This window comes from Pygoscelis adeliae, unplaced genomic scaffold (genome assembly GCF_000699105.1).
Source record: "Pygoscelis adeliae isolate BGI_AS28 unplaced genomic scaffold, ASM69910v1 Scaffold82, whole genome shotgun sequence".
NCBI lineage: Eukaryota > Metazoa > Chordata > Aves > Sphenisciformes > Spheniscidae > Pygoscelis > Pygoscelis adeliae.
The window spans coordinates 981,201-998,503 of NW_008824287.1; the positions used below are offsets into that span (position 1 = coordinate 981,201).

Sequence of the window (17,303 nt, forward strand, 5' to 3'; positions counted from 1 at the left end):
CTGCTGTACCTCTCTTCTGATCCAGCCACCTCACACTCTTCCCCAGATCTTTTTCTGATCACTGTCTCAAAGCTTGGAAACATCAGCACATTAATCCCCCTTTCAGGTTTTTATCTTTGTTCTTGTTATTGATATTTGGCCTGAGTGCAAGGTGTATAGTACACTGTATTACAGATTGGTTTAAAGCAAATCCATCAACTCTTCTAAAATTAGGCAATGATGGTTAAAAGACCCCGTTCACATTTTTTATGAGGGTTTTTGTGCTCATACATAGGCACATTAAAAATGGCTGAACTTGTGTAAATCTCCCTGGTAAGTCTAGACTTCTTCAGTGTCTAGGTCCTTTCATTATTTACAAGTAAATACATTTTAAAAATGCAGTCATAAATCTTTGAAAATGTCTTCATTTGTGCTCAGTTGAAACTTTGCTAACTATTATACAAAATTGACAGCAATGTAGAAATGTGTTAACTCTCTCTGTAGGTAGGGTTGAATCCTGCTTGTAGTGATGATAAAGCAAGCTGTAGAATTTAGGATGTCTGTTGAATACAAGTTTTAATATCTCTAAATTTAAAAGCAAGAAAACAAAATCAGGGGACTGAAAGCATTGAAATGTATATTCCTGAGCCAAAAGTAAAAGAACTGGGAAGGTGGAAAAGAATTGCTGGTATTTTATTGCTGTATTAACATATTCACCTAGCACGTATGCTGCCTTTTGCTTTTCAGTCTTGCAGCACTGACTATGGGTTCTTTAAAATGTATTGAAAATTGGCCAGGCAAGATGTATTGTGTGACCAAGTAGATGCAGTGTTTTGCAAAGCATCAGTTAGGAGCTGGGAGAGGTCCTTGGAGCCAAGCTGCCAAGGACATTGCTGGCCTTCAGACACGCTGGGAAGGTGCTGAATCATCTTCTCCAAACCCTTCTTGCGTTGTAGCAGAAATGTTGGCCCACCTCCCTGGTTGGCCTGTACCCTGACATTCACAGGAAACCTTTGCTGAGGTTATTCACTGATGTACATGCATGCCTAAATCTGGTTAGATGCCCAGCTTTCAGTTTTGAAAATGAGGATGTGGCTCCTATCACTAAGACTTCTCTTGCCATCAGAGCTATTTACATCTATTCATGTTGTTACCTCTGTGCTCTGGTGTGCCCTGGAGAGTTTTGTTCCAGTCTCCCAGCATTCAAACATAAGTATCCACGGTGGGATTTGCAAATACACATGTCTTCGGAAAACTGGTGTGTGATACTTAGAGCAGCTATGCAGCATCCAAATTACGCATCTCATAAGGCATGAAAAAGAAAGTGGGCAAGCAACATTAAATAGCATATTTGTGCAAAAGCAGCTGAAGTATGATTTCTGTGGGAACTGTGACTACTTGCCTAAGCTTGTTGTATCTAAATTCCTCATTTAGGGTTGTAAGTATATAGGAGGGGTTTTTGTCTGGTTTTGCATCTAGTGTCTTTCCATTCCAGACCTCTTTAAGGAGCTGGATTTCTATGTGGTTTTTTCTTTCTGGACACAGATCAAAAAGGTGATAATTTTTCCAGGTAGATCCGTGGCATATGTAATCTCCCTAGCATCAGGAGGAATCTCGGTGCACCAGATAGTACATTGCAGCAGAGCTTGTACAGCTTGTCGGTGGGGTCCACAGCAGGGGCAGAAGAGGAGGCAGGGACAGGTTCCTGTGTTCCGAGAGGATCATCAAACAAAAGAAACTAATAAAAGCTCCAAACCATGTCAGTTATCTTTCACCTACTATTTCCTCAAATTGTATTGTATTTCAGCCTTTTCTTTTTTTGTGGGTAGTGTTTTGGTTGTCATGACTGTTATGTATTTTGTAGTGAAACCTTAAAAATTTTACTCTTTTCCTCAAATACATGAATTCACTAACCTTAAAGAGCAGTTGCCTGAAGAATGTTTTCAGTGTCATGTGATGTTACAGTCTCGATCACCTGCTCCTTGATTTCCACAGGGCAGTTGGTAGGGTGTTTTATATTGCTGGCTGTTTGGTTAGCTACTGAACAGTTTAAAAAAACCTATGTTGTTACTTATATATACCCTTGATTGTAAGGTGTTTAAATAACAGTGGAAGAAAAAACTTACTGTATAGGTAAATAACCTGTTTAGCCATCTTTTTTTCCCTCTACCCTGCTGGTCCATCCCATCTCCTGCACATGTGTACAGAGAAGGGCAGTCTGCTTAATTGGACTGATCGGGTTTTTGTTTCTGTTCTCTTTCATGAAGTCTGATTTTGGGTTAGGTGCCATGAACAATTTGGTCCTAGCTTTTCCACCTGAGTTTGTGACTTTCAGCATCACTCAGTTGCATGTTTAGCTTTTTACATTTTCTTGTCATTTCGTGATGGTTTTAAAATATTCATTTCGTCTCACTGTGTACATTTATAAGGGGTTTGTACCCCTTCGTGTGCCCTTTTTCTTTTACTCTTTTTTAGTTAGTCATGCAGTGAATTTGCCAGTGGTATAGGTGGTGGAGGATATTTTAAATTACTGAGTTCTGCAGATGAAAAGGCTGTGTGTGAGCTCAGTGTTGTTAAAGATAGTGTTGATGTGGTATCTTGAACTGGAGACTGTTTCCGCAGAGGTTCTTGAATTACTGCATAGGGCAAACCCTAGTGCTTGCATTGTGTAACGTCCTTTCCCAGACCATTGTCTTCTATTAAATCATTTTGTAGTTCAAATCCATCTCTTACTCTCGCATGCATCTCCTTTGTTCCTCATCCACCTGCACCCTCTGATCTGTCAAACAACAAAATACTCTTTGATCAGAATTAAATATTAACTTTATGATAGGAATGTCTTGGAAAAGAATAACAGTTCTAGGTGTAAATGTTTAGTCCTCTGGAAGAGTGGAAAATGAGGTGATGGAAAATGCCAGGTTGTAGTTTGCAGGCAGCAGTATTTCAATGGTTTGATATAATCATATTAGGATAGAATTAAACAGAGTTCTTTATTTTGTACTGCAGTGAAATAGGTCTGTTACTGATCACTTTCTCCTCCCTCTTGCTTTGATTAACATGAAAACTCAAGCAGCAAAAATTACAGGAGTTCTGCAGCAGTGCACAGAGAAACTGGTGTGAGAGGGTCTGAGTTGGAGTTTTGTGTCCTTGCACATGAGAGCTCTGGTGCTTCCCTAATAGACTGAAAATGAGACCACTGCTGCTTTGTAAGAGGTCTGTTCCAGCCACATTGCTCTACAGCTTGGCAGATGGTGGCATGTGAATGGTTTCATATTGATTGGATGGATTTGCCTCGGGGTAAGAGGAGTGTGGGTCCTTAAAGATGCATTTCTAGATTTTTTCTTTTTATTTGAAAAAATAAATTACTGATTTATATTTATAAAACCAAACACGCCTCTGATTTAAAGTGTAATCAAAGCATTGAAGTTACCTGGAAATAAAAAGTCCTTAAATAGATTATCACAAAGACCAAAAAGCCAAGAATACTTATTTACTAAATGATTACGTTTTTACATTAGAAGAAAGTGACACTTTTAATTAGTGTTCAAGGCATATGGTGAATGAGAAAATAAGCTTATTTCATGCAAACAGAAATCGATGCAAATAACCTTTCTCCTCATATAAAAAGGGATGACTTGAAACTCAATACATATTCAAGAAGGTTAAGTCATTACTGCATCACTTTAATATTAGTTAAAGGCCAACAAAGAAAATCACTACTCTGCATATACTTACTCAGCAAGGATTGCTATAAATGAAAGAATTAGGTGATGGTACTTTGTAGGTGATAAATCTGAAGAAGCCCTTGTCCATATAATGCATTTATTCTTTAACCTCAGTAAATAACCTTTTGGGTTCTGCCTTAGCATAGGTAGTTGCCAGAGATGCCTTAATTCTCCAGCGATTCATCCCAGCTAGTGAAGACACTTTGTGGTGCTCTTTGTTTATTGTTCTTTCTCATACCTCTGTTTTGTGCTTTGATCTTGTAAATGCTGTTTGTAAATCCTTCGGTATGAAATGACTTTTCAAATGTGTTTGTACAGCACCTAACACAAAGATCCCAATCTCATTCAAGCCTCTGGGTGTTGCTGTAGAGCATTGAGTGAATTCATATTTCCTATAGTAATGGAAGTATTCCTTGAGGTATTTGACCTTAAATAAAGTGCAAAAAAAATACTTAAATAGCTTGCAGACATGTAGCAATGGGGACAGTTCGGTAACTTGGGACACTTGGGTGCTGTTGAAAACTGATCCTCTCTGTATATTTCATTCTTGTGCTCTGAAGCATGCAACAGTGGTTTCATAAATGAATTTAAGCCAAAATACGTCATAGCAGTATCTTAGCAAGTTGTCTTCAAATTTGCTTGAAGGTATAGTTCATATTTTCTAACAGGCTCTACCCACATGTGAATTATTTACGTGCTGAATTTTGTGTTTCCATGAAAGAACACTGTCGTGCTGAACTTAATGCTAATTTTTTCTTCTGCAGAACAAACCATTTCTATGGGCGTGCTTTCCCTTTTAATTACACTTTGTTCTCAGAACTGATTGGATTTTATCATTTAGTTCATTTTTGCTGAATGAAATGCTCCTGTATAAATTTTAAGGTCCCTTTAAAAAAAAATCAGTGGTAAAAGTTAAGTGATTTTAGGGTTTTTGTGCGTAGGCTTGCTTCTGGGGAGGAAAGGGCATAATACAGTGCAAAATATATATTTTTTTTTTCCCTCCTGCTTGATAAGTGTAGGGGGGATTTATGCTGTATATCACAACCAGCAGCTATTCCAAGAAAAATCTTTAAGATGGTTACTTCAATCTGTGTACACTGCCCACCTGGTGGTTATGGAGTGAACTGTTACTTTAAAGAATAGTTTAAACAACAGCCATGTTTGGGGCAGGCTAATCTTGCAAAGAGAGCAGTACATATAACAGGAGTCTACAGTGTGATAAGGGGAAAATTCAGCTCACTGACTAGATGTTTTAATGTGCGAACTCTAGGGAAATAACATATTGACTATTCTGTTGTGCGCAAGAAAATTGAAGAACCCTTTGCAGACAGAGGGCTTGCAAAGGATTCTTTCTGTTTCTCTTAACCAAAATCTGTGGCAAGATGTTTGAAATCAGCAGGACGCTTAATGCTGCTTTGTTAAATAATGAGGTAATATTTTGTCACTTTTTCTGGGCAGCATCTGTTTTTTCTCCTTTTTCATATGTTTGAAGGATTCAGTTTAATCTTATGAAAGTAAGAGATTTAAAAAAAAAATTCTTCAATTTATTTTTTCCTTTTGATGCTTTTGGAGAATTGGGTTGTCTTTTATTTGCGGTTTCAATCGGCTGCTGTTGCCTAGGACATTATGCCACGTAAGGCTTCTAAACTGCACAGAGTAGGTAGTTATTAACGCTGAATTGGCTTCTGGTATAGTCCATCTGGGCTCTGTATGAGAGAGCTTGCTAGCGGCTACTGATGCTAAGATACCCGCAACCTTTGGGATGTATGCGTGGTGGAGAGGGGCTCAGTGATATGAGATCACTTCTTTTAAGGGAAACTGTCATTAATGAGTCAAGAAACTGCTCATTTATGGTAAGGAGAGGGAGGGGGGGGGGCTGGGAAACAACCCTGTGATTTCATTTTGATATTGGATTAGCTGTTTAAGACAAGTTTCTTTTTGTGGGGATGGAAGATTGCATTAAAAATATGCTTTGCTCAGGGGCTTGCTGGCTGATGCTGGAGAGACTGTATTGAGAATCTGATGCTTTACAAATGTCACAAGCGTGATGCGGTGGTCAGTCCCTTACCCTGAAAGATAAATGGTACTATTGGAAACATGAGAATAAGGTTGACTTTTTCAACAATAGGATTCTGCCTTTGTCTTTACGGAGAGAGGCCTCTGAGGACGTTTGAGCGTTTGTTTTAGTGTTCCTCGGAAAGACTGCATGTGTGGGGTGCTTTTTGGGAAAGTGGTCAGTGTGCAGAGTACCTGGATTTATAGATGAATAAGATGGCTAATTTTTTAGAGGAGCAGTGTGCAATTATTGTTTCAGAAAAATGGCTGAATCTTTTGATATGCATAACGAATTTATAGTAACAAAGTAGGCTGAAGTTGAAAAGACTTAAATAATTTCTGGATGCCTTCTTCAGTGTTATTAACCCCTGAAGAGACCTTAAGTAAAAATTTGCATTACAAATCTAACTTTAATATTCGCTGTATATTTGCACAAGAATGTATGGTAATGTACTAGCTCTGTAGCATTTTGATGCCTGTGTGTTCAGTCTAATAGGTCACTTAAATATTCGAGTTAGGAAATCTATCTTACGAGCTAGTTTAATCTTTACTAGTTTTTACCAAGCTACAAATGTGCTCAAAAAGATACATGGTGAGAGAAATCCTCTGCAGCCTTTTACATTGTTTGTATTTTAATTTAATTCAGTGCTCATTCCACAAATAGATTGTATGATGTCTTTTAAATGCAATATTTCTCCTTGCTTGGTCTGTTTGTAGCTAGATTATAGCTTACTATATTTCATATGTCTTACTGGTGTATTTAGTGTGTGTGTGTTTGAGTGAGTCTATGGTTTAAAGAAATTAAAATGCACGGAATGTCAGTTCAGAGCTTAGTTCAGAGGGCATATTTATACTTAAAAATAAAACTTCTAGAACAATGATTATCTAATTACATATTTTTTAAAATGGTTTTGGTGGTTTGTAGCCAGGTTTTCTTCCTCCAGGAGGGACCCGAGTGAGCTTATAATGTGGCCCATCCAAGCTTTCTCCGTTTTTAGCTCTTATGTATAAAAATGCTTGCAATGATACTGAATTTTTAAAAAACATATTTGGTTGTTGAAATGAATGTGTGAATGGTAAAATTAAATGGTTCCTACATATGTTAATAGAGTAATACTCGGTAGCTTTAGTTGAGATGAACGTAAATTCAAGGTTAGTTGCAATTACAGGATGCCATGCCTTGTTACTTTGGCCAAAACATGGTTTAGAAAAATAACTCCAAGTAAGAGAAAGAAATGAATGCTTCCTAACTTGTGAGAATTTTCAGTGAACTTGCCGTGGTCGGGAGAGGGTAAGTATTGCTGTTTGGAAGTGGAAGTTTTGTTAGTTTGTCAGTGGCAGCGAGCAGAGGATTAATGAGTGTGCATTGTTAAGTTAAGCACGTTCCTCTCTAAGGCTGGAAAAAAAAATTTTCTTTTAAATGCCCAAAGTTCGCTGTCATTTTATTTCCTGTAGAGCTGAAGGATAATGAAGCGAGGTGGTGAAATAGTTCTGAAATACTACTGTCGTTCAGGGGGAGCACCCTGATAAATGGGTGTCTGCTGTGCCTTAGACAGTGTCAAGTGGCAGCGGTATCAAATCCACTTCTAAAAATACGTATTTTAAAAAAACCTCACAGGGCCGAAGGAAGGAGAGGTGGGTTGATTATTAAAATCAATAGTACCTGAAAATAAATGCAGCTTTAAATGCATGTCGAAGTGCTTTTGTTGTGCCTTTAAGCCTAGAGGCAGGTCATTAAATATGCATTTCTCCAGAAAGCAACTGTCGAAAAAGATAAGGTAGCTAAAATACGCCGGACCTGGGAGCCAGGCATGCAGGAGGTAAGAAGACGTAGGCACTGAAGCATGGCCGAGGTATGACATCGCTGCGGCCGAGGGCTCCTGTGCCGGTGGGGTGGGAAGAGGTAAAAAAAAAAATTCAGGGATGCGTGTTGTTTCTTCAACCGGGCCTTAATTACTAGACACAAGCAGCAGTTCAGAAATCTGGTCTCTGTTGTTGTAGAGGTCACCAAATCATTAACATTGTCAATCTGGCAGCGGCTAATTTCAATAGCACCTGATGTCGCAACGCCTCCCCGCGCGGCGGCGGCCAATCAGCGCCCGCCCGCCGCTGACCGATGGGCCCATAAATGGATGTCGCCCCCCCCAGCCAGTTCCAGCAGGGCCCCGCGCCGCTCCGCCCGCCGCCGGGGGCTGCCGCACGGGGACAGCGGTACCTGATTTTTAAAAAAAGAAAAAATAATATAATATTTACTATTATTATTATTAATTATTCTCGCTGCACAAACGTCTAGCACTGTGCTTTGTGGATCTTTAAAAAATAATAATAAAAATAATTCCCTGAAACCTTAGCAAATCTGTAGAAGAGTTGAAGCCTTTCAAGACCCAATATTTGCCATTAAGAATGGTTATGGTAGGTATTAGTAGATTTAAAATCTGATTGTAGCGGGTTTATGTAGAGGTAGATATAGAAGCTAACATACAGATTTTCCCCGAATCTGCATCGTTCTCAGTCTGTGTTTTCACATGAATTTAGTTTTCTGCTACTGATTTGTTTGTACATGATCTCTCCCTTCCCCCCCTTCTCTCTCCCTCTCTCTCTTGCTCTCTTTCATATTTAATGTGTGCGTATCCTTTAATAAAGGATGTACTTGGTCATTTTAAGGTAATTGCGATTTCTCTCAGAATAAAGAAAAAGCTCATTTCTAATGCAAGGCTGGTATGTGGCTAACTGAAATGCGAAAGGAAGAAGAGGCTTTTTTTAAGTGGTGGTGGTGGGGAGTTAATTTCCACATTGACATTTTGGAGATAAAAAAGCAGAGCAAAATCCTGGGGGGGGGGGGGGGGGGGGGGGGGGGGAAAAAGAGACTAGATTGGTAATTTTCTTTTGGTGGACTGCGCAATAGGTATGGTAATTTTAAAAGAGGGTGATTTATATGAGCTTCAGTAAATGCTGCATATTGTATTTCAAAGAGTTTCCTGTCATGACCTCATAAAAAGAGGAGGAGGCTTGTATGTGTTGCAGCGCCTAGTATATGTCGATTTTGTTGCATCGTTGGGCAGCAGCGCTGTAAGAAGGAATGTCAGCTTTTACATAACGCTCTTTTTGCTTTTGACTCTGTGAGGGGCTGTAAGGGTCCATCTTTGTGATCACAGATGGAGTGGAATGGCTTGAAAATGGTAAGTGAACGGGGAAAGCCTGCTCGTGGGGTTTTGTCTCGCTTCTCGCGTGCCTCGCGAATTCTTTTGTTCGGGGCGGCAGATCGTGAGTCATAAAATAAAATTAGAGAGCCTTGTTTATTTTTTGCGGGATATGTCTGCCTGTGTGTATATATATCTATATATCTATTTAACGTATCTAACTGTGATGGCACTTCACGGCGTTTCCATTGAACGTTGCATTTCAGTCGAGCGAGGATGGTCTCTGCTGACAGTCACGGTGTCATTGTACCGCATGTGCCTGGCGGATCAGGCAGCCGATGATGCCTTTTAATCTCCTTCTGTATTACACGAGCCTTAAATACAAACCTAATAATCGCCTCTGAAATTCAGGTATTGCGTTTCCTATGGAGCCGGTGCTGTGGAGGATGGATGGATGGGTGGATGGAAGGGTGTGTTTTTTGTGTCGGGGTGGGGGCTGGGGGGGAGCCGTGTTGTTCTGTGCTTTTTAAATGCCGGGAGAAGTCAAAGCCATTTATGTGAAAAATAGTATTTCTATTTTTAGACTATATTCTCCTGGCAGAGGAGCCCGGACGTGCTTGTCTCGTCCCCTCTTTTGTGCTTTCCTTACAGATTGTGCAAAATGGCATGATCAAATACAACTGCCGGGGACTTTGGGCTGTGCCGAGCGGGGCGACCCGGGGTGGGGGCTGGGACCAAACCCGCACAATACCCATCCCTCCTGCCAGCCCCACGGGATGCTGGGGGGTGTGGGTGTCCCCCCTCCCGCTTTCCCTTAATTTAACGTTTTGCAGACTTTTGCCGCGGATATTTATTATAACCGGGGAAACAAAGCGACGGTCTTTTCCCATTCTTACAGGATTGTCTTTGTCTAGCTGCTTGTTTTGATGGGTGTAAAACAAATAAGATTAGACTGAGCAGCCGAACTGAAAGCGATAGCTGGGAGGAAAAGCCAATGAAAGGTTGCCGGGGAAACGAGCATAGGGGAAGCTGAGTGGGGGAGCAGGTGGCAATCATGTGGGAATACTGCAAACAGTGTAAAAAAAAAAATCTAAAAAAACCAGGGGCTACCTCGATTATCTCTGCTGTTCTTTGTGGCAGTCACAACTTTAATTATTCTTTATAAATAGGTGTTAATTACATTTCTGGCTCAGGCTTACAGTGATTTCTAGAAATCTGGTTTTAAGCATCTGTTCTTTCTCTTCTGCAAAAGAGGGTTATCTTTCTTTTTTTTCTCCTTCCCCCTCCCTGCTGTGAAATTGTACGTGCAAAAAATTGCAAGGAATCCTGTGAGGCAGTATAAAAAAAATGTAAATTATATTGAATGAAGTTGACAGAGGTATAATAGTGAACTCCCACAGCTGATAGCTTCTGCAAATCATTTCTTAGAATTTTCCAGCAAATGTCCCTATGAGAACAGTAGGTAGAATGAATTTACCCTAAGCAGTGATTTTGTGTTAAGTGATATTGGTATTTCTACAAAATCAGATGGTTATATGGCAGAATAATCAGTTCAGGGGAGTTCACCATATCCTAGGGTTTATGTGCTGAGTGAAATTTACAAAAATAGTGAGATTATTCTTTGCCTTCAGCCCCACCTTTAGCCACAGTCTACTATATATCTGCTGGAGCAATAGCCACTTCCAATGCCAGGCTCCTTGTGGCAACTTTACTTTTTAAACTGTAGCTGAATATTTTGCTAATTGTGACTGTCTTATTGTAGTGGCAAACAATAATGGGAAATAGCAGAAGTGCATCTTTAAACAAGGCTATTGGTGCTAGAAGTGTTAAAAAAGCATAGTAGACTAGAAAGTGATAGACGGTAGCGTAAAAGATATAAAAATGTGGTTGCCCAGAAAATGCTCATCTATCACACATGAGGAGGCACAAGAGAAGCAAAGCAAGAATATAGAACACGCCTTTCTTCCTGTCTTCAGATTTTCAGATATTTTTACTTTATACCTTTCTCTGATGCAGGATTACTTTGAATGCATATTCAAGTAGGAATGGTAGTGCTTAGTTTTAATATGAATAAAAAGATATTAAATCCCCCTTTTAATTTGCTTTGTTTTAAGTATTGCTTCTGCTGCAATCCTTTCTGTGAAGAAGTAATTGGCCCTTTGAAAACTGCACTGCTTTACGGGGGGGGGGGAATCTTGAGGGGGGGTGTGCGTGTGTATGAGGGGGTGTGTGCGTGTGTAAAATTCTGTATTTTACAGCCTGTGCATGTGCAGAGAGATGTGTTCTGACATGCATTGTAGTTGTACGTGAGAGTAAAATAATTTTTCTTCTGTCTAAAACAGAGATACTGTGTTCTAAATCTGTTAACTTAGTCATGACAATAAATAAGGGTGCCTTTTATTATACACAGCTGCATTGTTTGTTTTAAGAGTCATCAGCTAGTAGTTACATTTTCATTTTCTGTTCAATTTGGTGTTTCTACAAAGATTTAAAAATAATGTAATCCTTGTTTTATGGCGCACGTGTTCCTGCCCCGATCTTCCTCTTTTCTTTGTTTTAAGATTATATTAATGAATACAGCCTGCATGTACATAGTGACATTTTATTTTTGCATATAAAAGATTGCATTGTAGATCCTCATATAGAAAAATAGCTATTAAGGTAGTGAAATTTAATTCAGACTGCTACGGATAATAAAGATTAAAATGTTAAAACCTCTTTCTGTTCAGACAAAAAAAATGGAGAAAATGTAGTTGTCTTAGACATGACAGTTTTTAAAAAAAATTGTTGTCGTGGTGAACTACTAGTCAGAAAGGATGAAATTTTACAGTTGGATATTGATGCAAGGTGAATACCAGCCATGAGTTCAAAATCCTATCCCCATGTACTCTACTAATCAAGTTCCCATGTTAGATACAGGGATGCCTCTCCACTGTTGACTGGCTTGGTTGCCTCCTTTGCTTTCTTCCTCTTTATTAATTTTACCTTTTTGAGCGCTCTCAAAGTGAGCCCGAGCTGTTGTGACAAAGGATGGTTACAATGAGCTGGAAGGGGTATACTTAAAAATCCCATTTGAATGGGTTTGGAATAGTCTTCATCTTTATTTGGTCCTGTTAAATATTGTGACTATGAAAGAAAATCAGTTGCGTTAATCTTACATATATTTAATGTATCAATTTTTTTTTAAATAATATCTTCTAGGTTACAGTGAATTTTTTCCTCAACATTCCTACTTGGTATGCTGGGAGTGTACTAATTAAATGCAGGTTATTTTCTGTGTGTAATTGTCATACTGTTGGTATATAACCTAGAGCCACTCCACATCCCGAGGTTTTTCAAAAGAAATAAAGTATGACTGCGTCCCGTATTCTGGCAGGGGAATTTGTTGTTTTCTTTGGGAACTTGCACTTTCCAAATTTCAGCAAACACCCCGGGCAAGAAATGGGCAGTGGCAGAGAATATTACAGCGAGAGGGAGAGAGATGCAGATAACTTGACAAATCCACTTGTCTGTTTTGGCAATCTGTGTCCACTAGACAACTCATTTACATGCCTGGACACATTAAAATGTACATTTGTTTGTCTGTGGGACAGCTGACTGGATACAGTCCGATGCACTGGCAAATACTGCAATGCAGTATTTTTTTCAATGTCATTGGGGTTTTTGGGGAGAAGTGGGCGCAAAGAGTCTCTTTGCAAGTGAGGCGATGTTAAAAAGCATGGTACCTCTGTAAAGGATAGGCCAGATTTAGCAAAATTTGCTAATCTGATGGAAAGTCACCCCTCCCCCATTGCACTCCTCTCCCTCTCTTGCTCTTTCTTTTTCTTTCTGAGTAGGATGGAAGAAGAGATGGATATACATGTATTTTTATGTGCATGTATCTTCCCATCTCATTTAAATGGATGTTAAGGAAAATGCTGGGGTTTGTATGAGAAGGGAAAGGGCGTTTGCATAATGTAATACTTTCCAATTGTTTGTGTAAATGTCCAGTTACCAGCAGCATAGGACTTCCAAGTAACTTTAAAAGCCAGGCACATCTTTCATTTTCTAAAGAATTTTGCAAAGAGGAGGGTAATGTTTCAATTCAACAAGTGTAATAGATTTAATCCTAATAAAAATAGTGTTTAATGGGGACCTGTACCTTGCCTTAGCCTTTGCATTTGAGTATATTTAACCATTTGAGATAGTGTAAAGGGAAGATGTTGGAGAAATGGATATTCAAAGACTTGTTTGCTTGCTTGCTTTTTCCCCTCAAATGATCAATCTTTACTTTCTAAAATACTGGAATATTTTAGGTTCAGAGGGCTTTTGTAGGTCACTAGTTTTACAGCAAGAAGAAGAAAGGAGGGAGAAAAGGTCTCAATGTGTCAGAGGCAGTAATTGTCTAAAATTAGCCATCTAGAAAAGACAGGAAAGGCTTGGAGGAAAGAGAAGGAGGCACAAATATGTGAAACAGCACTGTGCTAGTCAGGGAGATAATGAGTGATAAATTTGAACTGGTGCAGTGGTGTGATGCCCATTAATTTCTCAGAACCTTGACTTTGCAGGTTTGTTACTCCGTTGTTCACACCTTTAATTATAACCAGTTTTGGATGATAGCTTGGGGCACTGAAGATGAGACCTTTTGTTTGTTGTTTACTTAAGTGCTCAGACAGAGTTTGCAATAGCATTAGAACATCAGTGTTTGAAATACTTTCAGAGGAGATTATAATAAGAATGCAATTAATATTTGCAACTACCTAACATTGTCTTATTTGTAGCATTTACATTGCTTGCATAAATTCCTTGAGAATTATCTCGATAAAACCAGTGTTAGGTTGATCTTTATTTTCTGTCACTATAATCTGTTTTCACTAACTGTTTTGGAGCTCCTAATGCGTTATCACTTCTTTAGGGCCCCAAAAAGTAGGGAGGAGGCCGAGAGTTTCTTACCTATTGTTCTACCCTTGACTGTGTCTTACGTGAGGACTTGCACCTCAGTGAAGAAGAAAATCTGTAAAAGTCAGGAAGTGCTGCGAACCAGTTAAGAATCGTTAATTAAATGGGACAAAAAGACAGGCTATTAAGAAAAAAATTAATTAAAAAAAAAGATAGCTAAGCCTTTGTGTGTCCTCTCTGGAAATGGTTTAGTTGCACAGTAAAATACAAGCCTGGCTTTGATAATATTTAGAGTCATGATGTATATAAAATTCTGTAGTATGCCTTTGTTGCTAAGGCACATGCAATTGCGTCAGCGATGCTGTTGTGATGGGAAATTATGTCCTTGAATTCTGGGAAAAAAAATACTTAGTTTCACTTATTTTATTCTTTAATATTAAACTTTTTTTATTGCTATAAAAGCTCTTATACATTACGGTTGGTATTTTTCCCAGTCTGGAGCCATGTGCCAGTATTTTTCAGAATCGGGGTGGTAGTGTATTTGGCTTTTGAGCATTCAGAACTCTTAGAGGTAAAAGTGATACAATAATGTATGTTTGTTTCAAAATAGACACAAATGACTATGGGAGATGGTTCTGTCTATTCGCAGTGCTTCAAGAAGGTTCCATGCGTAATGCGCCTCTGTCCACGTAAGTGATTTTTGGTGTTGGCAGAGGGCAGTGATGCCACTGGAGCCTTTCCAGTAGCGTAAGTCCTTCAGATCCAGCCACTCTGCTGTGTACCCGGGTGCGTTCACCGAGCCGTGGAAGGAAAACCAAACAGCTCCCTCTGGTTTTTTGCTTCCTGAGGGACATGTGGTGACAACATCCCATCTGACCCTCCATGTAGAGACGAAAAGATTGCTGCTGGAGCAGGTAACTGCACTGTGCTTGGGCCCTGTGTGTTGGCCTATAATTGCATGCGTGCTCGTTTGGAGTAGCCAATTGTTTTTCCGAGCACGGGGAAGTATTTACTCCCAGATGGAGTGCTGTTGAAAAGCTTTTGTAGGGACATGAGGGGAAGCTTGTCCTTCTTATTTTTCCTCCCCTTATGAATATCTCATTATTGCATACTGGAAAACTAGCAAAGACAGCAATACTCACAATTTATAATTTAAGGTAGATCTGACTCCTCTTGTAATGTTATGTCTAATTGCCCAGTGATGACATGGAATTCCAGGAAGCGAGTCTGTCCACTTGTCTCTCCTGCTGCAGGTCAGGACAGTTGTCAGAAGTCCATGTTTCTCTACTGCTATTAGAAGCAAAACTGATATTTGTGACTTTAAGAATTTTTATTGCTAGACTAAACTTCCTCAGAAGACTTCACATTGGGGATTTTTTTTGTTTAATATGTGGATTAATTTAAGCTCTTGATGTCTATGATGTGCTTAAGGTGTGTGGAAGTCAACCTGTTTATAGTAGTTCTGGTTTGAGACAGTCGTCGTAAACCCCACAGGCAAAACACTAATGAACCTTTTACTGAGTTGAATGCTAATCTGGGGAGGAGGCCATGCCTTTTCTCAGTCCTTCTAAGCTGACATGTAGACTCCCATAGCCATCAGCAGTTTGATGTTAGATAATAGAAAATTCATGACTCAACGGCATGAAATAACCCATGTTTAAGTCACTACACTGTGGTGAAGTGTTAATGCATTCTGCATTTGGGATCGGAGATATTTGGGGGTATTTGGTTTTTTACTTGATTGAAGGGTTTGTAAATATGACTGTTAATTGCTGTACTAATGTTCATCTTCTGCTGGTCATTCTTGATCTTCGAATGGTGGTCAGTGACTTTTTGCTTTACTATGTGCAGAAGAACTTGTGGGCAAAGACTCATCCTGTTATTTCTGTAGAGCAGAAGGCACAGTCACGACACCATAGAAGTAATAATGCATGTAAACAAATGCTCCTTAAATAAAAATAGTTCTAATACCGTTCCCTGTATATCTTTGTTCCAAATGAAGTTACTGGCAGTAGATGAGTAGGGGGAAGTTGATTTTTAGCAGAAAGCGTGAATGCTGGAAATTCTTCCTAATATGCGTGTGCCAGCTATACTGTGGCAGTGTTGCTGTCGATTCCCTTCCTGTGAGAGCAGCTGTTCAGGGAATTAATCTCCTTGCTTGATGCAGAGGGTCCTGAAAAATGCAGCGTGCAACTACGGTGGTGTCTGTGGCCATTTTTAGTGTGACCATTGATGGGAACTAACTCCATGATCTAGCACAGTAGCATATTGTTCTTTAGACCAAGTGGGCCAGGACAAAATTATCATTCTGTATTTTGTGTGCTCTGTGAGAGATTCTGGAGTGCATTTCAGAATTTGACATTGTGTTTGATAATTTATAGAGCACAGTTTATATTTAACTGTAGACACGCTAATCCGGGGAAAAAGTAGTGTATTTTTAGAATCCTTTTTTATTGTCTGTGCTTATCATTACCCAACTACTGAAAGAAGTGTTCACAAATGTAGATGCTCACTGGGGTAGAAATTGTTGAGTTTAATTTCTATTGTTAGTCTTTGCTATACGCAAAAATGAATGTTATTTGTGTGATGTTCTTTGTGGTTATCAAGAAGCTTTGCAGCTATACGTAGCCATTCTGGCTGTGGTAGTAGGAGCCATGTGTTTCGATACCAGTCTGGACCAGGACACCTAGGCTGAATGCCCCAGTGGTCAGGGATGCTTAGGTGATATATTAGTTTTAATAATGACACAATGTCACTTCTGTCACCGAGTTCTCCTTCTCTGAGGTGAAACACATGGATGGAGTGGATCCAGCTCTAAGTTTAAAGAGTCTACCTATGACTGCTGAGTATCGTAAGGGAAAGCTAGACAATAGAAAGGTCAAAATAACCAAGTTACTGTCTTGTTTAGTGCTCAAGTAAGCTGTTCTTATGTGTTTAGGCTGTTAGGACATTTCTGCATAGTAATAGCTAATCTGCCATTTTTCCGGTTGCCTATCGACATCTAAGCAAATGTAACGTATGGGTTTTGAGCAGGACAGCTGGGATGGCTTGGGTCCCACCCTGTCCACAAGCCCCTGTATCTGAACAGGGCCTGAGGTCAGCAGGGCTCCTGTTGGATGCATTAGCATAATTGTGTTTTAACCAGGAGTATGTTATCCGCAAGGTCTGCTCAATTTTTAAGAGGAGTTTTGAAAGATTTTTGATTTCTTGTTGTTCAGGGTATGTTCGTTTTATTTGAATAAGGATTTGGTGAATTTTAATATGATTTCATTTGGAAATCTTAAGAGGCATCTTAGTAATTGGAATAAGGAGGGTGTTTGATTTGGCCTGTGGCATGTTTCCCTTCCTTAGTACAGAGATTAATAGAGTTATGTCCAGGATAAACCGTTAGGATCTGTTAGCATGACCTGTGACAGATACATGCATATGTACTTGATATTTTGTCCTTTATTGATGAATAATATATTATTAATCTATGGTAATGGTCTTTGAGCTTAGCATAGATGCTTTTATGCATGAGATCATT

General features: G+C 39.4%; 1 protein-coding gene across 2 annotated transcripts in view; it reads left to right on the forward strand.

The window, feature by feature from the left end:
* Nucleotides 1–5,440: 5,440 nt before the first annotated feature.
* ELAVL4 (ELAV like neuron-specific RNA binding protein 4) overlaps nucleotides 5,441–17,303 on the forward strand; it is a 65,927-nt gene continuing 54,064 nt past the window's right edge. The window contains exon 1 of one of the 2 annotated variants that reach the window (XM_009318708.1): nucleotides 5,441–5,557. In XM_009318708.1, the coding sequence (XP_009316983.1) occupies nucleotides 5,441–5,557 (117 nt within the window). Of the gene's footprint in view, nucleotides 5,558–8,648; nucleotides 8,939–17,303 lie in introns of those variants that run through there. The other variant, XM_009318710.1, reaches the window with a different exon arrangement.